Source organism: Coenobita brevimanus, chromosome 109 (assembly GCF_032717465.1).
Source record: "Coenobita brevimanus isolate Jiangsu-jjx chromosome 109, ASM3271746v2, whole genome shotgun sequence".
In the NCBI taxonomy this organism is placed as follows: domain Eukaryota; kingdom Metazoa; phylum Arthropoda; class Malacostraca; order Decapoda; family Coenobitidae; genus Coenobita; species Coenobita brevimanus.
In genome coordinates this window covers 33,655,311-33,675,171 of record NC_137062.1, presented here as the reverse complement: position 1 = coordinate 33,675,171, position 19,861 = coordinate 33,655,311, and the positions used below count along the sequence as shown (strand labels likewise).

Below are 19,861 nucleotides of genomic sequence, written 5' to 3'. Positions count from 1 at the left end.
CCTGTATACCAAGCATCACTGTACTGAAGGGCTTAGAAATATACATAAAAATCATCATACCACATCAAACACACTGACTAGTACAAAGCAATCCTCATTAGAAGTCAGAGATGTGTTCCAAAATATCACAACTTTATCCACACAATTAGTACTGGGGAAAAGGGGTATCGAGTCACAGGCAGTAAGGGAGCCCTGGGTGTAGGGGGTGGGATGCGTTATGTGGTGGCACTGATATAACCGGACAGCTGCCTGGTCCTACGCGTGGCACTGATACAAATGGACAGCTGCCTGGTTCTACGCGTTGCACTGATACAACCGGACAGCTGCCTGGTTCAACGTGTGGCACTGATATAACCGGACAGCTGCCTGGTTCTACTCATGGCACTGATATAACCGGACAGCTGCCTGGTTCAACGTGTGGCACTGATATAACCGGACAGCTGCCTGGTTCAACGTGTGGCACTGATATAACCGGACAGCCGCCTGGTTCAACGTGTGGCACTGATATAACCGGACAGCTGCATGGTTCTACGTATGTCCCTCAACTTAGTCCCTGTCTCCCAAAAGAAGGCTGACAGACTGCAGGAAAAGGGGAACTTGTCTGCAGTCCACCAGTTCAAATACTTATGAGCCTGGGACCCCGACAACAGCAAAAGAAATTCCACCCCCTCAATCTAAATACTGTACATCATTTCTGCTTTACTCTCGCTACCTACTGGTAACCCTTCTCAGTTCAAGGAGATGTCTTGTAGTGATATGGTAAATGATGGCTGTACTGTCTTCTTCTTTTTTTTCATGCATGGAAGAAGGAACTAAAGGCCAGAAGACTGCAAGACTGTTCCCTCCAAGAAAAGCAAAAATAAGATAACAAAGAGCCAAATTCAAGATCTGTTCATTTTTGTCCATTTCGAGATGCCTGGTTAATCCCTCCACTTTCAATCGTCCATCCAAAGGCAATTAAAATTACCAGATGGCAGAAAGAATAAATAATACACAATACAGCAGCAACAACAGATCAATACAAAATTAATCAGATTCATTATTTGTCAACATTCTGTAATTCACAGTGGCCTCAAACCCTTTCACTACAATGAAGAATTATTAAGTGTATTCTAGTTGTCTGGAGGGGTAAGAAATAGCCTTCATTAATCCCTACACTACTAAAGAGGTCCTTCCGACAACTGCATAAATTTGCCTAGCAGCAGCAAGAATCAAACTGACATCCTTAAGCTGAAGGGGTTGTTAAAAGCAAGAAAAAAGCTTATCAAGAGGACCCACTATAACAGCAGGGGATCTATATGTGAAAAAATAAAAATAAAATAATAACAATAATAATAATAATAAAATAATAATAACAGCCACACTTTCAGCAGTGTGCATGCCCTTCGAGGTTAAGAGGTTACTAATAAATACGCTGTGTAGGAAAAATACTGCTTCATTCAATTCTTCTCTTTTAGGGGACTCTCTTAAGCTGAATAAAATCAATAAAATCAACTTGTATCAGCAAAAAATAAGTAAATGAGGAAGGATTGTTTTTGTCATGACCCCAGGGTCATCTGCATGTGACCCATGTGGACTGCAGGAAATCAAGTTCTTCAGGTTGGGTGCTTCCACATATCCTTGAACAAAGGTTAGCCTACATTGAAGGGCTGTCTGTGCTGTGAAAGTGAGATGCATGAGGTGGCTGTGCTGTGTGAGGCCACTGAAGGTAGGGAATTGTGAACTGTTTGTGAGGGCACTGTGATCTGTTTGTGAGGGCATAGTGAACTGTTTGTGAGGGCATAGTGAACTGTTTGTGAGGGCACTGTGAACTGTTTGTGAGTATATATTATGCTGATACTGAAACAGGAATGACTGATGGTCACATTGTAGGTTGGACAAGTACACTTTCTGGTAAGGGCAATTTCTGATGGGTGTCTGGTGGGGGTGCATGAAGGATGTGGTCTGGGAGGAGGTTCTGGATAGCTGTGGTGGCTGTGTTTGTGTATATAGTGTGTCTGCTATTGGGTTGAAGAGGTTGGAAGCTGTTGTGTGCTTTTTGTTAAGATGGTGGTGCAATACATGGGGCCAGTATAAAGTTATGAATTGTGTATGGTGCCTTTTGTGGTCAGTGGTCCCTGACTGAGTGAACTTTTGTTTCTCGGTGCAAGTGATCCATATGGATTTGGTCCCTGTACATCTGAATTCCTGTTCTTAATGATTTCTCTTGTGTTTTATCAAGCTCTTTCATGTTTATGGCTGTTCAGGTGGGGGCCTTGCTGGGGCTCAAGAAAAGTACTGTTGTTCCGGTAAAATGTTTTTTGACCGTTTTAATTCTTTCTGTTGCTCAAAAACAGTGACTGTGAGTATTTTGAAGGCACTGATGTTGCTTGTGTGCTAAGAAAAAGTTACATGTACATCCAAAGTAAGTCACAGGAATCTTGGGATGTTTCTCTACGGGAGAGTGATTGGTTGAGGAGCCTGACTTGAGGGTGTGTCTGCGATTCATGTCTCACTGGAATGAGGAGAGTGATGGCTGATATTGTTGGTGCAGTACTTATTCTGTCTAGGGAGTGTAGGTGATATTGGAGATGGCCTACTGTTTGCTTAGTTTTGGAGTGTTGTGAAGCTACTGCTAGAAAGGGAAGAGGTTTGCAGGTCATGGGAAAAAAGGTTAAAAAGTGAGAAAGAGAGAACTAAGATCTTTGGGACTCCACTGGGGTATATTCTGACACAGAACCTTTGATTTTGACTGAGTACATAGGTTTGTCTCCCCACTAGGAAACTAGTTACTCACTGCCTGTCACTCTCCTACATGTCTGTGGTCAAGATTCTGTTATCAGGATATGTCTTGGTAAAGTATAAAAAGCTTTGTTTATGTGTATTGCTGCTAGTAAGGATCTAAAAATAGTGACTTATAACAAGGACTCACTATAACACAAAGGGATTAGAATGTTAATATAGTGGCCATATTCTCAGCACTGTGCATGCCCTCTGATGTTATGGGGATACTGATGATGTGTTCTGTGGCTGAGATCTGTGATGAGGTTTGAGACTGTTGCTGTAGCTGTTGTTGCTGTGGTCTAGGGGCGAGGAGCGGGCCGTGCGTTCGTGGTTCTCGAGGCATTAACAACGCACCATTGTACAGGTGGTCGAACTCGAACTTGATCCGCAGCTCCCCGATTAGCGACTGGGGCAGGATATCCGGGATCCACTCAATTATGAACGGTGTGGGCTCCTTCTGTCCAGCGTACGTTGTGCCCACGCGTAACCTTGTCTTGTACTCTTGGGGTCGCAGAAGGGGCTGGCTCGGGCTTCCCTTGGCGTATATATTATCCTCATCAGTGTGCTGGAAAAGTTTATACGTCCCATCACGGTTTTGTATAAAATTTCGCGTCATTTCCAAAGGCATGTCTGGATTGTCAAAGATCTGGCGCACATGTAAATCACTCACAATCTTCCACGTGTATTTTGTAAACTTGCCCAATGGAACAGCATCCTTTCTTATGAAGTGCTGTGTCTGATTGGGTAGCCGCTTCTTTTTGGATCTCGCATTTATCCTTTCCATTAGGCAATCAAAGAATAATTTTGGCATGTGAAACACTAGTGGCTCTGGTTTGCCACTGAAGCCATAATGCATAGTCTGGTTAATTCTCTCAGTAACACTGCCAAGCCACGCCATAAATGTAAGGGATGCTGTATTTTCATCAACAGGCTCCTTGGCTTTCCTGGCACACGCTCCTTTCAGTGGTCTTCTGGGCGATGTGGCCTGCCAATAAAACCATGGTAAGCTGATGACATGCAAACGCCTCAGTGATGAAGTAATCGCTAGTTTATCCTAGTACTAATCAAGATATTTTTATCGCCTAAATGCTGCCACAAATGTACGGTGCACTCCTATGGCTTGTTACTGTTGTGGCCCCAGACTCATCTGGACATAAGCCTGGAGTTATGGTGTCACCTGGGGTGATTTTATGATGTGTGGGTGAGGATATGTGAAGAGATGTGAGTACACTGATACCGAATTCAAATCCACATGTGTTCCTAGTATCTGCCTTATGCAGGGAAGTGCAAGTGTATTCTTATTTTCATTCCCTTAGACTCTGTTGGATACGTTTATGTGAAGCTACAGAACATGGTGAATGTTTTGGGCATATCAGATACAGCCAGGATTCCAGGGGCTTGAATGGTGAGTGAGTGGAAGCATGGCCTGTTGGACTGGGCAAATTTGGGCTGTCTGGACATTGCTACTCCTCACCCTACCCTAGAGTGGGAGAGAAGGTCCAGATGACGATGATGATGATGATATTCCCTTAGGGAAAGAAGAATGAGAGACTGACCAAATGAGTGTGAGTGAAGTTGGGGAGAGAAGGAGGGAGAGGCTTAGGATGAGGTGGCAAGGTATATGAATGTCAGTGGTGTGCGTTTGAAGGAGGATGGCCTGATGGCGGACAGGATGACATAGCAGTAATTTGTCTGTGGCCACTCTTTCCAGGATTAAGGCATCTAGCTAGACAGACGGACAATCTACCATTTCAATACAAAGTTTCAAGATACTGACCCTGTTTCTACCTACTGTAAATATACTGGTTGCTACTTTTCAAACAATACTTCCTTCAAAATACTGACCCTTTTCTACCAATATGCACTGTAAAAACACTAAATCCCTCTAAATACTTACCATTTTTCTATCAGTACTAGTAATCCACTGTTTGAACATGGTACTGAGCAGCTACTGGTACCACATAGCTTAATACTGACAACTTTCTACCAATAATCTAATGCTTAAATACCCTTCATTTTTCCTGATCATGTACTTCTACCAATAAACTATTCTTCAAATGCTAAATCAGTCAAGCTATTAACCTCATTCCAATGCTAAATCAGTCAAGCTATTAACCTCTTTCCAATGCTAAATCTGTCAAGCTATTAACCTTTTTTGTGGCACTGTCCTGGAGCGTAAGTAATGCTGAGCTGGCCTGCACCACTGAGTCATCCTGCCGCCGCTTCACCCCCGTCACTGGCAGGCCGTCAGGGATCTGGTGCACTGAGATGGTACCCCCGTCTGAGGTACGCAGGTGGATGCCTTCGGGTGTTCGCAGCTGGATCTCCAACTTGCCCTCAATGTCATCCTGAAAAGTAAACAAACTTCTTCCTTACAGTGTGCTTGTTATAACGTCACAAAGATCCTTAACCCTTTTCAACCTAGTGGAGGGTCAAGTGTACTATAGTTTGACAGGAGGATCCATATATCTATCTATTGCCAGATGCCTTCATCCCATAAGGGGTGGCCACAAACAAATCACCTCCATGTCGCCCTGTCCCCTGCCATCTCATCGCCCTGATCCCAGCTCACATCCCCCTCTCTCATATACCTCTTCACTCCATCCCTCCATCTCATCCTTGGCCTCTCTCTCCCTCCACCTCACTCACATACACTCTCCTCATCAGTCTCTCACAGGAGGATCAATCTGACTACTAACCACAGACACTACCTTGTAACCAAGGTTCATTTAATTCCTACCTTGTAACTAACACTCATTTAATTTAAAGTTGTGAGTGACCTAGTTCTACCAGGTGAAAACAAATTACGTCTATTTCATACCACAGATGGAAAGACCAAGACTGTCTGGATATGTAAAAACTGGGTGAAAATATATGAATGTGAATGTAGACAGTACAGCACCAATAAGCTGACCTAAGACAACTTGGAATAAGAGCGTATACAGTATATTGACCTCAGTGTTCGGGGACTGAACTGAGATGCTGCCAGAGACTATACTGTACAGTCCTGATATGGTTCCCCTATCTGAGGTACACAAGTGAATTTTTAACTTACTATGTCATCATACAACTAAAACATTATCATGCTTATCATCCTGACCCTATACAGCTAATGATGGGATGAGTTCAGACTACAAAATAAGGAAAGGACATAATTGGAAGACTGACCGGTGAAATGGCCCACAAAAACATTCGCACATCATTCAAGCCTCTGATAAAGTAAAACTGTCTGTAACATCCCATGGATATAGCATGTTTCAACTGCTTATCTGAACCACTCACACATGCACCCTCTCCCACTACCCTTCAATCCATCAATATATCTCAATACTTACTGCTTACCTCAATCACTCACACATGCACCATCCCTCTCTATTCTTCAATCCATCAATGTGTCTCTATATATTATTACTGCTTACCTGAACCAAATTATCAGAAGGTGAGATGGGTATGCCTTCAAGGATGGAAGCAGAGTCCTCCTGCAAAACCTCCACCTCCACCTGACACTGAGAGTCTGCTGAGTCGTTAAGGATGAGGAATGAACGTTCTCCCACAGTTGTGAGGCCTGAGCTACTTTCACCGATGGTTACTGCACTTTCCTCTCCACTGCTGTTGCTTACACGCAGGCTTGGTGATTGGCCCTGGTCACTGTGGGAAAGATACTATAATTATTAAACTTGATGTGTTAGGATAGATTTGGCAGATGTATCTTTGGAACATATAGAGGAATTCTGTTACATAGGTAATTTTTTATTGTGTAAAGGTTATGAGTGGATGGAAGTTAAAGCGATTCTTATCCCTCTTGGCAATGAGAGGATTTTCCCTTTACACAAAACAAAAACTGCATGTTGCATGGGTAAGTTGTATCATGATTTGTAGTAGTAAAACTTTAGAAGTGATGGAGGATTTGAACAGATATGACCTTACACAGATGGGGACAGCCAAACAGATGTGTAGTGTTCCCTGAGTGACATGAGCTGTAAAGGTTCAACAAGCATTTGAAGTTCTTTACAACATCGTCATCTAATCCTATGTTGCCCCATGAGGAGCATGGGAATCTGGGGCTAGGCAAGTTGGTCCTGACATTTAAGATGAGGGTACACAATATATTTAATCCAACAGTTTCTAATGGATGTGTCTAATGGTTTACTTTCTATGAGCAGCTTCTAAAGGTTGCACAGCAAGAACAGATTCTAAATTACTTTATCAAACTGAAAGGGATACTAGCAAAAATGGAAAATAAGAAAAAGACAGCTAATAACAATGATTTACAGCATAGGTACACAAAAATATACCATAATGACCAAAATGGCACCTAATGACTATAAATCAGTTATACACTTAAGGACAAGAGTTTGCCTAAAATTTCACCTCCTCTCTTGTCGCGTCCCTCTGCTGGCTAATACTTGTAACCTAAGAGAGGCTTGGTATGTTTCTCTGCTCTCAGAAATTATCTTTAATATAATGCATCAGGTGGGAAAGTCATGGACATGCCCAAAGTGTGACGAAGATGGAGTGGAACGGTAAACAAATTACAGTATAGTCACTGAGTATACTATCACAACAGAAAAATCACCAACACTTCCCTGCCAGCTGTGGAAATGAAAGGTATTAACTATGTCAAATAATCATATGTGACAGCAATATGAAGCACACAATGAAAAAGACTGAAGGATAGTTTCTGACCTCTCCACACACACACACACACACACACACACACACACACACACACACACACACACACACACACACACACACAAAACAAAACACAACACAACACAACACACACACACACACACACACACACACATACACAAAGCTCTTACTTCTGTATCATACTGATGTAGTATGAAAACTCTTGTGCCAGCTGAGTGTCACTAGCAAAGGCCACCACACAGGCGTAGAGGTGGACACACTTCCGGAATGGCACATCACGGGCTGCTGGCTGGATCTTGAAGGCTCGGCATCCACAGTAATACTTATACTCGGTTTCTTCCTTGTTTCGAACCTGGAAGGGAAATATCACTAGCATTACCCTGACCCTTATTCCTACCTTAAGATGGGGTCAGGATGGATCCAGAAACGGTGAAAGAGAATGTACGAAAGTGGAATAACTTAACACTCCCAGTAACAAGATGTTGGCCTTCTGACAGATAAACTGTTTGGGGGCAGCAGGCATAGGCCTAATATTAAAAAGTAAATCATTGTACAAAAGAGGCTAAATGAATTTCTTACTCTTCCATCAACAGAAGTCTCTCCTAAGCTACAGAAAATCATTCAGGAGTTGCAAAATGGAAGGGTGTCATTCTTTTTATTCTTGTTATCTTGTGATGGCTTTATTTAGCCTGGGAGAGTCTGATTGAATTGGAGGGGTTTGTTGTAGCTTTTATTACCATAAACATCATTCATTAACAGGGGTCCTTCCTTGACTAAGTAAATTGGTCATAGTCTAAGTATATGAATAATACAGCTATGAAGAGAATGGGTTAGTTGTGATACTGTACACAAATTGGTTCCAAGGGTTGCTATGCAGCTCAAAAATGTCATAAGTCAAAACAACAGTGTGGTATTGAGGTTCACACAGCAAGTGAAGTGACATAACAACCAGTTTGGGTGAGGTGGAAACTTTCTTTTAACCTTTGCTGGGTGGGTGACCACTGGCCAAAGACGTATCGGGTATCTCCATTAAGACCATGATATACCTGACTCAATATATGGAAAATCGTAATGCAATGGATTTTTTCAAACTCATGATCACAAAATGTGAGCGTGTTGTACATGATTTTGTCGATTTCACTGAAAGTAAATATTCTAAGCGAATCTCAAAAAAGCTCATAAACTGAAAGTCCGTATGGAAGCAAGTGTATGACCAAAATTCTCCATAATCCTGCTTTCCAACCTGTTTGAAGCTGAAGTGCAAGAAGCCCAGTGGGTGAAGTGCCTCAGGTTTACACTTCACCACCATGATGTTTTTGGACACCCTCTGAACCAGTGGGCCGGGGGTGTCTGTTGCCAGCTGCCATATATCTGACTTGATGGACTGGGGGATGGGTAGGGAGTTCAACACAGAGTTCTTGAGGGTTAGAGAGGTGGCTTCCTTGTAACACTGGGATGCAGCGCGGATGTGTGAACACAGAGTTGGCTGCTGGCTCTGAAAGAATGGTGCAGCATTATCATCCCACTCATCTTTCCCACTACTAGATACTTTAAATATGGTGAGAAGTGTGCTGCAGAAAAATCATCATCATCTCATCCCTCTTTCTTAAAACTACTGTACATGGTGTGGCAAGTAGTGATGACCTGTACAGAAATCATCATCTCAATCCTCTTTCCCACTACCAGCTGCTTTAAATGGAGTGGAAAGGGTTGTGCTGCAGAAAAATCATCCTCATCACCTCAACCCTCTTTCCCCAAACTACTGTACATGGGGTGTTGTGTTAAAGAAAAATCATCATCATCATCATCATCTGCCAGCTTTTTCACCACAATCCTACATGGGGTGGGAAATGTTGTGTTGTAAAATCATTATCCCCATCATCCCCATTCACTTTAGTACATGGGGCAGGGAGAGTGTGTGTTACAGCAAATTATCATAATCATCATCATCCCCATCCAAATTCTCATCAAAAGACTGAAAAGGTACGATCAAGAAACGGGGAAAGGAAACGTATGAAAGGAGGAAAACTTACATCATCCTCATCCTCAACCTATTTCATAACTAAGCAATGGGGTGCAGTAAGATCCCGAAACAAGGAAAGAAATTGCACAAAGGTTGATGTACCAAAGAGTATGGCCAGTGAAAAGGGCAAAAGAATTATTCCACACACTACAAGCCTTCAAATCCTTATAACAAGCCTATAACATCATTACTCTCAAGCTGTCAAAATCCTCAACTGCATTTGCCAACGTTAATATAAACTCTGAGTGAAATACAAAGTCATCATCACGCTGCCTCTCTCTCCTACCTGAAGGTGGGGTGACGTAAGGTACAGGATCCCACAGAAAGGAAATATGATAGCAGACTAATTTAATAACAGTTCGCTCAATATACACATTGAAACCATTCTAGCCCCAGATCTTTTTTTCCTTTTTTTTTTTAATGCAAGGAAATAAGGAACCAAATGCCAGAAGCCCGCAAGATTGTTCCCTCCAAGAAAAAAGAAAAACAAGACAACAGAGAGCCAAATTCAATATCCCCCTAACAGATACACCTGTACATATATAGCTTCCTATTTACCTATCAGACAAAATCAATCCAACTACTGACAAATTAAAACAAGGGGTACCAAACTCTTGCCATACACTCCTCCATACAAATTCATTCAGCCAACTCAATCCCCTTCCCTGGTCTCACCTGCTTCCATACCTTTCTTTCTCACACTCATTTATCTATCCACCTTTCTCTTGGTCTACCATACCTTCCCAACCTTCAAACTTGCTCAGATAAACCCTTTTCACCACTCTGTTCACATCCATTCTCTCCATATACCTCTCCACTCCATCCCTGCATCTCATTCTTGGCCTCCCCCTCCTTCTCCCTCCCTCCACCTCACTCACATACACTCTCGTCGCCAATCTCTTGCTCTCCATCCTCTCCACATGGCCAAACCACATCAGTGTGCTTCTCCTAACGCTTCCTATCACATCCACATCCACACCACATACAATCTTTCACTTCCTCATTTGTCAGTCTCTCCATGACACTCCACATGCTCCTCTCAAATAACTCATTTCCACTGCGCTCACTCTTGACTTCTGTCAGGATGACACAAAAAGATATTATACAACAAACATCATGCAAATATTTTTACAGTATACTTAAGGGTAAATACTGTCAAAACATGGATTAAATATTTTGAAATTAGGTGACCAAGGCAGATGTGTGCATGCATGTTGAAGCCTTTATAAATGAATTGGAGAGAGGACGCTTTTTTAAGTACGTGGACTGATATCTCCCTTACACTAATCATGGCAGCCTATAAAATATCATTGCTCCATCAATTAAAATTTAAACATATTTACCGTCAACTTTTCAAAATTGCGCTGGCAGGGCTCAACAAAACATCTGGCTCCCATCTGCACCAGGAGGACAGGATCTCCAAGAGGCTCAGTGCCAATGAATATATCGCCTGAGCCATCGACGGACTGGATGAGTGGAATCTGCACAAAGCCACGATAGTCTGGCCCTTTGTCCCGTACACGAACTGAGAAGATCTGAAATGAAAAAACAGAACTTGATTAGGATACAATAACCCTCACTGGCAGACAAAAAAAGACGCATTTCCAAACTTGATTAACTCTAAAAATCTGGAAGCTGTACAAGAAGTGCATCCATAAACAAAAATGCACTTAGCTTAGTAGATATTTTAAACTAGATGGGTTACCGAACCTCCATTAGCTCCATGACTACTAGGATGTAATACAGATCTGAATAAAGCTGTCTGGTAGTAGCAACATAAGAAAATAATGACCACAGGCTGAGAGTTAAAGGATCTCTGAAATACAGGTGCTCTCCTACTGACAAACTAAATTGATTATGAAAGCTTAATTAATTAAAAAGTTCCTAATATCGGGTATTTTTGGCCAAATATGTATCAATTATTGGTGAATACAGTATTAGGGGTACAGATGCTAACAAGGAGCCTACATGTGGTGGCACTGTGTACCCTCGGTGGAGCTATTGCATCCACACAGAAGCCAAACCTCTTCATATTTCCCTGCACCTCAATGTGAAGAGGAACCTGGTGAAGCACAGTCTACCAAAAGGGGTTGCTGGAGCCCTATACACTGTATTGTATTGTACCTGTAGGATGGCACCACAGTGGCAGTTGCTTACCTGTGGATGACAGGAGTACTCAGGCAGACAGACCAGGGTTAAGCAACAACAATGGAGGTCATGTAGAAATAAAAATACCATTGCTACAGAAACAGCCTCAAATACATTTCATAATTAATAGTACCAATAAAACTATGCTGTATTCAACATTTTAGAAAATGTTACTCTTAAAATAACTCAATAATGGTAAATGCTTCTTAAAAGGTTTGTGTCTACAGTACACAAGTTTGTAACTCAAGTGCTTGTAAGAATGGAAAGATCTGCTGGTAGGCAAGTGCTCCCTGTTATCTTGTTTTGTTTTTTTCATGAACAGAAAAATTTGTGGGCTCCTGGCCTTTGGTTCCTCTTCTTTGCACACACACACACACACACACACACACACAAACAGCATTACACCTCATAACATAACTCACCTGGGCATCTGTTCCTGCTGCTATCCTACATGCTTCAGTCGAAAGCTTCCTCTTCTCACCAGCTTCTTTAAATATGACATCACATGACTTATTCTTGCATGAAAATCCTCGTGTGCCATTTAACGTCCCACACTTGTGACACCTACGAACACCTCTCATAGTAGCCCTTCCCAAGTCCGTTAGGAAGGTGGCTCTCTTCTCCTTGCGAGGCATCTAGAAAAAAAAAAGAAAAGAAAAGAAAAAAAAAAAGATGTAAAAAATATTAAGACTTAAATCCACTCACTTGATGTAGTGCTGCCTACTTCTTCCTTCACCTTTATCATTCTTTTTCTGCCTCTGCCCTCCACTCTTTCTATTTCTCACCATCATCCACTCACTTGATGTAGTGCTGCCTACTTCTTCCTTCACCTTTATCATTCTTTTTCTGCCTCTGCCCTCCACTCTTTCTATTTCTCACCATCATCCACTCACTTGATGTATTGCTGCCTACTTCTTCCTTCACCTTTATCATTCTTTTTCTGCCTCTGCCCTCCACTCTTTCTATTTCTCACCATCATCCACTCACTTGATGTAGTGCTGCCTACTTCTTCCTTCACCTTTATCATTCTTTTTCTGCCTCTGCCCTCCACTCTTTCTATTTCTCACCATCATCCACTCACTTGATGTATTGCTGCCTACTTCTTCCTTCACCTTTATCATTCTTTTTCTGCCTCTGCCCTCCACTCTTTCTATTTCTCACCATCATCCACTCACATGATGTAGTGCTGCCTACTTCTTCCTTCACCTTTATCATTCTTTTTCTGCCTCTGCCCTCCACTCTTTCTATTTCTCACCATCATCCACTCACTTGATGTAGTGCTGCCTACTTCTTCCTTCACCTTTATCATTCTTTTTCTGCCTCTGCCCTCCACTCTTTCTATTTCTCACCATCATCCACTCACTTGATGTAGTGCTGCCTACTTCTTCCTTCACCTTTATCATTCTTTTTCTGCCTCTGCCCTCCACTCTTTCTATTTCTCACCATCATCCACTCACTTGATGTAGTGCTGCCTACTTCTTCCTTCACCTTTATCATTCTTTTTCTGCCTCTGCCCTCCACTCTTTCTATTTCTCACCATCATCCACTCACTTGATGTAGTGCTGCCTACTTCTTCCTTCACCTTTATCATTCTTTTTCTGCCTCTGCCCTCCACTCTTTCTATTTCTCACCATCATCCACTCACTTGATGTAGTGCTGCCTACTTCTTCCTTCACCTTTATCATTCTTTTTCTGCCTCTGCCCTCCACTCTTTCTATTTCTCACCATCATCCACTCACTTGATGTAGTGCTGCCTACTTCTTCCTTCACCTTTATCATTCTTTTTCTGCCTCTGCCCTCCACTCTTTCTATTTCTCACCATCATCCACTCACTTGATGTAGTGCTGCCTACTTCTTCCTTCACCTTTATCATTCTTTTTCTGCCTCTGCCCTCCACTCTTTCTATTTCTCACCATCATCCACTCACTTGATGTAGTGCTGCCTACTTCTTCCTTCACCTTTATCATTCTTTTTCTGCCTCTGCCCTCCACTCTTTCTATTTCTCACCATCATCCACTCACTTGATGTAGTGCTGCCTACTTCTTCCTTCACCTTTATCATTCTTTTTCTGCCTCTGCCCTCCACTCTTTCTATTTCTCACCATCATCCACTCACTTGATGTAGTGCTGCCTACTTCTTCCTTCACCTTTATCATTCTTTTTCTGCCTCTGCCCTCCACTCTTTCTATTTCTCACCATCATCCACTCACTTGATGTAGTGCTGCCTACTTCTTCCTTCACCTTTATCATTCTGTTTCTGTGTCTGCCCTCCACTCTTCCTATTTCTCCCATCTTTCCTGTCACTTTTATTACTCTTCTTTCCTTTTCAGGTGGCTTTACACTGAGCGACAAGCCTAATGGTTTCTTGTAAGCCAGGAAACCATTTACAACGCTGGGTGGTAACCATACAACCAACTTATACGCATTCCCTTCATATCAACAAGAGGGTTGGCAGAGGGTTAGTGCCCCTCCCCATAAAACAACTACTTCAAATGGCCACCCCTTGTGGGATTTGGTGCCTGGTTACAGATAGATAGATTGGTGGAATTTATGCTTTCATACACCCAATAATTCTTCCACAGCAACATACCCAGTAATGTTTCTTCTGATATTTTTACTGAATTGTCTGAGTCTGACAATTATTTCCATCACAATCTACCCATTTTTGAGTTACTGGTACTAAATCTAACCTAACCTACCCTAACCAAATTTAATAACAATAAACTTAACCAATAATGACCCCACCTTATGCAAGAGAAGCTGCTGTTGCCAAAAATAAATCGATTATCACATCATGCTATGCTATGTCAAGCTGAAGGAGAATGACCTCAGATTATCACACGTCCCCAGCCAAAAATTAAGCAATAAATCACCACCCAGACCATAAACATAATCAATAACCCCCTTACCTTATGCCAGAGGAGCTGTAGTTCCCTCAAATAAGTCAGTTATCACATCATGCTATGCTACATCAAGTTCAAGGAGAATGACCTCCGATTAACACACGTCCCCAACCAAAAATTAAGCAATAAATCACCACCCAGACCATAAACATAATCAATAACCCCCTTACCTTATGCCTGAGAAACTGTAGTTCCCTCAAATAAGTCAGTTATCACATCATGCTATGCTATGCCAGGCTCACACTGACATCTCTTAGGAGCTCACGAGTCGTTTGTTGACATTCTACAACAATGGCGCCCAAGTCCTATGAATCGCGCATCACGATTGGAGTAAACATGGCGATCTGGTCACGTGGGTCATGACGTCACACCGCGCCTAATTTGAATCATGTTGTGGTCTTCCTATTTACCTGGTCTACCATTTCCATCTCTCAGACCTAAATGCTAATATTAAAACAAGGGACCGAGACTAGATTAAGATGCTATAGGTCTTACGTGGGACCATGACGTCACAGCGCCCCTAATTTGAATCATAATGTGCTTTTTCGTTTTTACTTGGTCTACCATTCCCATCTATCTGTCTATCTATCTATTGCCAGACGCCTTAATCCCGTAAGGGGTGGCCACATACAAATCACCTCCACGTCACCCTGTCCTGCGCCATTTCACTGTCCTGCTCCCAGCACACGCCCCCCTCCCTCATATACCTTTCCACTCCATCCTTCCATCTCATCCTTGGCATCTCCCTCCGTCTCCCCCCCCCCTCCACCTTACTCACATCTCATCCTTGGTCTCTCTCTCCCTCTCTCCCCATCCACCTCACTCACATACACTCTCCCCGTCAGTCTCTCACTCTCCATCCTCTCCACATGGCCAAACCACCTCAGTGTGTTTCTCCTAACGCTTCCTATCACATCCGCCTCCAAACCACAACGCTCCTTCACTTCCTCATTTGTCAATCTGTCTCTCCATGTGACTCTACATGTTCCTCTCAAATAACTCATTTCCACTGCTCTCACTCTTGACTTGTGTCCCTCCAACAGTCCTAAATGCTAATATATAACAAGACTGATACAAGGCTAAAGTGCTATAGTACTTTTACATTAACTTGCCAGGTATATTCGTCCTTTTAGAGCCTATTTCTCGCTGCCCAATATCAAAATATGACAGTAATATAACCAGATGGTCTTTCCTCATTAATTCCGTATTTTCTAGTGTAAAATTTTTCTTGTGACAGCATGCAAGATGTAGCTATGGAAATTTTACGCCTTATCAAAGTGAACAGATTATAAAACAACTACCACCAGCACTACCACCACTACTACTGCTACTACTACTGCTATTACTTCTTCTACTAATACTAGTTACTACTACTACTACTACAACTACTATAGCAACCTTCCTACACTCTGTCGACCGTAACTTGATCTGCACTTGACATTTCTCCGTCTTGAATGCTGAGGTGTAACATGAGATTAGCACTAGAATATGGTGCTAGTCACGAGGAAGTGCTATGGAAAGAGCGCAGAGCCGTACCTTATTATGCAAATGAGGTGTAACAAGAGAGTAACACCAGAATATGATGCTAGTCACGAAGAAGTGCTACATTTCACTGACTGCTATGGAGAAATTAATGTTAGGATACTGTAGTGTTTGTCAGCCTGGGGGGGGGGTGAGGACACAGAATAGATAGTGAGTGTGTGTGTGTGTGTGTGTGTGTGTGTGTGTGTGTGTGTGTGTGTGTGTGTGTGTGTGTGTGTGTGTGTGTGTGTGTGTGTGTGTCACGGTGAACTACTAACATTCAATATCCATACTGTGTCTGTTTCAGCCCTAAAAGCCCATCTACCTTTGAAGCGGTGTAATAATTTCTTTCTTCCTTCACGTCTATTACCTGGTTGCTTACTTGTTTTTTCCTCTCTACTCAGGTGGCTTCGAGAGATAATTAAAGATACCAGTAAGTCTTATATTGCAAGACAGTCTATCTATCTATTGCCAGACGCCTTAATCCCATAAGGGGTGGCCACAGACAAATCGCCTCCATGTCGCCCTGTCCCCCACCATTTCACTGCCCTGCTTCCAGCTCACACCCCCCTCTCTCATATACCTCTCCACTCCATCCCTCCATCTCATCCTTAGCCTCCCCCTCCCTCCATCTCATTCACATACACTCTCCTCGTCAATATCTCACTCTCCATCCTCTCTACATGTCCAAACCACCTCAATATGTTTCTCCTGACGCTTCCTATCACATCCACATCCACACCACAACACTCCTTCACTTACTCATTCGTCAGTCTGTCTCTCCATGTGACTCCACATGCTCCTTTCAAATAACTCATTTCCACTGCCCTCAATCTTGACTTCTGTCCCTCCAACAAGGTCCAAGCTTCACTTCCATACGTTAGAGTTGGTATCACAATACTGTCATGTAATAACTTTTTCACTTCCATGTTCTCTTCCATGTTTCTTATCATTGCTTTCAAGGAACCAGCAACCTTTCTTCCCTGTTGCACCCTTTCAAGCACTTCAACCTCCAAACCTCCATCCTTACTCATCACGCTACCCACGTACTTAAACGCACTCACATTTTCCATTTCATCCCCATCCAATCTCACTGTACATTCACTGACTTCATTTCTCTCGAAGACCATAACTTTACTCTTCCCTACATTCACCTTTAGATTCCGTTTCTTACACACTTTCCCAAACTCATCCACCAAGCCTTGCAGCTCCCCTTCGTCTTCACTTAACAACACAGTATCATCTGCAAACAACAGTACAGAGAGTTTCCAAACACTGCCCTCTCTCACTAGGGCCGCTCCAACGTCCACTGCTCTACCTAGTATCTCTTTTATTACCCCATCCATATACAGCTTGAACAACCATGGAGATAGGACACATCCTTGTTTCAAACCAACCTTCTAATAGAAAAATTCACTCAGTTCACTATCCACACGCACTGCAGCCTTAGCACCATCATACATACTCTTCACGGCATTCAACAACTTCCCATCTGCTCCATATATTCTTAACACTTTCCACAATCCTTGTCTATCCACCCTGTCATATGCTTTCTCCAAATCCATGAAAGCCGCATACAACTTCTTTCCCCTCTCTAGAAACTTTTCCACTAAAGATCTAAGAATGAATATCTGATCTACACAACCTCTTCCCTTCCTAAAACCTCCCTGTTCTTCTCCAACTAATTCTTCTGTTCTTTCCCTAACTCTGTCAATAATTATCCTACCATATACTCTTCCTGTTACACTAAGAGGGCAAATGCCCCTATGATTACCACACACTCCAGTTAATATATTATACGAAAAAATGCTCCTCATTTTCCCGCCAATCCCTCGAAATGTAGAATAGGGAATTGCAGAAGGGCTAATGCAACCTGTATTGAACTGGAGAACGTCCGCTTGAACCTTTTTATTTTTTTATGCAAGAAACAAAGAACCAAAGACAGAAACCCGCAAACAGGTTCCATAAAAAATACAAAGGAGAGCCATAGATCCGTTCAACCTGCAACAATAATAATAACTTTAGATAATGGTTTAGAGTCAGATGATTTGCCGCACTGTTGCATCTTTATCTCTTTTCTATCGCTACTTCAATGGTCACTGCTCCTCTGAACTGTCTGCTTGCATTCCTCCACCTCTACCACGGGCGCGTAGCACCCGTCTAGCAGCAAACTCTCATCCCTTTTCTGTCCAGCTCTCTAATGCAAAAGTTAACCGTTACTCCCAGTCCTTCATTTATGCAGCAGGTCAGCTCTGGAACTGTCTCCCTCAGTCTGTATTTCCTACTGCCTATGACCTCCAGTCTTTCAAACGCAGTGTGTCCAGGCATCTCGAAATGAAATGAACGGTCTTGAATTTGGCTCTGTTTTCTTGCTTTTGTTTTTTTCTTGGAGGGAACAATCATGCGGGCTCCTGGCCTTTGGTTCCTTCTTTCCTACATACAAAAAAAAAAAAAAAATGCAGAGGTAGTGGAGGTGGCGTGAATATGGTGACCAAGGCTAGGGGGGGGGGACCCGAGAGCGGATGAGAACCACTTTATTGGTTTCTTGTAGCTATTATCTCTAAATTATTATTATTATTACCCGTCATTTTTATTATTATTATTAAATATGGATGGGGTGATGAGAGAAGTAAAAACAGTAATGGAGAAAGGGATGGCGTAGGTAATGAATGGTGATGGATGGAATATCTCAGATTTGTTGTATGTTGATGATGCAGTACTACTTGCAAATACCGAACAAGAACTTGGTAGGCTAGGGCAGAGTTTTGATGTCTATGAGCGTCGTGCCTTGAGAGTACATGAAGAAAAGAGCAAAATGATGGTTATTGAGAGAGAAGGTGACTCCCAGTGCGATGTTACAGTGAATGGAGAGAGACTGGAGTTCAAATACCTAGGTACAGTGACAGAAAAAAAGAGGAAAATGTGCAACAGAAGTGGAAAGTAGAGTGACACAAGGAAGAAAAGTAGCTGGTGCAATGAAGGCCTTGATAAGAAACAGAGACTTGAGTGTTGCAGCTGCACGAGGCTTACATGAAGGAGTGTTAGTGCCAACTTTAACATATGGATGTGAGAGTATGGTGTGGCATGAAAATGAAGAGTCAAGAGTGACAGCAGTGGAGATGGGACTGCTGAAGAATGTATGTGGAGTACAGAGGGTGGATAGGATACGAAATAATGTGATTCGTGAAAGATGTGGAGTGAGGAAGTCGGTGGACACCAGAATCGAAGAGAGTGTAGTGAGATGGTATAGTCATGTGGAGAGAATGATGACAATAGAGTGGTGAAAAAGGTATATCTGAGTGAATTTGACGGAGGGAGGAGGCGAGGTAGGCCAAGGAGAAGGTGGAGGGATATGGTGGATGAGTGTGTGAGGAAGAGAGGTTTGGAAGTCGGTGAGGCTAGGGAACTGACAAGAGATCAAGCTGGCTGGATGAATGTTGAGGAGAAGTGCATGATTAGGGATTTTTGGCATCCCTTTTCAACGTGGCAGCGTCCGGATTGACTTAGTCGGATACGTTTATGTGAAGCTACAGAACGTAGTGAATGTTTTTGGCGTATCCGATGGAGCCAGGATTCCGGGGCTTGAATGATGAGTGAATGGAAGCGTGGCCCATTGGCCTTGGCAAATTTGGGCTGTTTGGACATAGCTACTCCTCACCCTGCCCTAGGGTGGGAAAGGAGGTCCGGATGACGATGATGATGATGTAAAATCAGCTCACTTCTATAATGTTCTGGAGTAGTACAAAATGCTGGACCATGGGCGGTATCAAAATTATGATCCCTGGACTATATTAGTACTGCTTTCTGGCTATGGCCCGGGTATATGCCAGCAAAATTTCAGCCCTCTT

General features: G+C 42.7%; 1 protein-coding gene across 1 annotated transcript; it reads right to left on the bottom strand.

The window, feature by feature from the left end:
- Positions 1-2,926: 2,926 nt before the first annotated feature.
- LOC145417148 (uncharacterized protein C2orf42) lies at positions 2,927-12,225 on the bottom strand. The gene is made up of 7 exons (XM_080285925.1): positions 12,013-12,225; positions 10,786-10,977; positions 8,663-8,914; positions 7,590-7,771; positions 6,183-6,411; positions 4,914-5,111; positions 2,927-3,748 (listed from the first exon to the last, which is right to left on the bottom strand). Exons 1-7 carry the CDS (start codon positions 12,223-12,225, stop codon positions 2,927-2,929), a joined length of 2,088 nt encoding a protein of 695 aa, XP_080142051.1.
- Between the last annotated feature and the right edge of the window lie 7,636 nt (positions 12,226-19,861).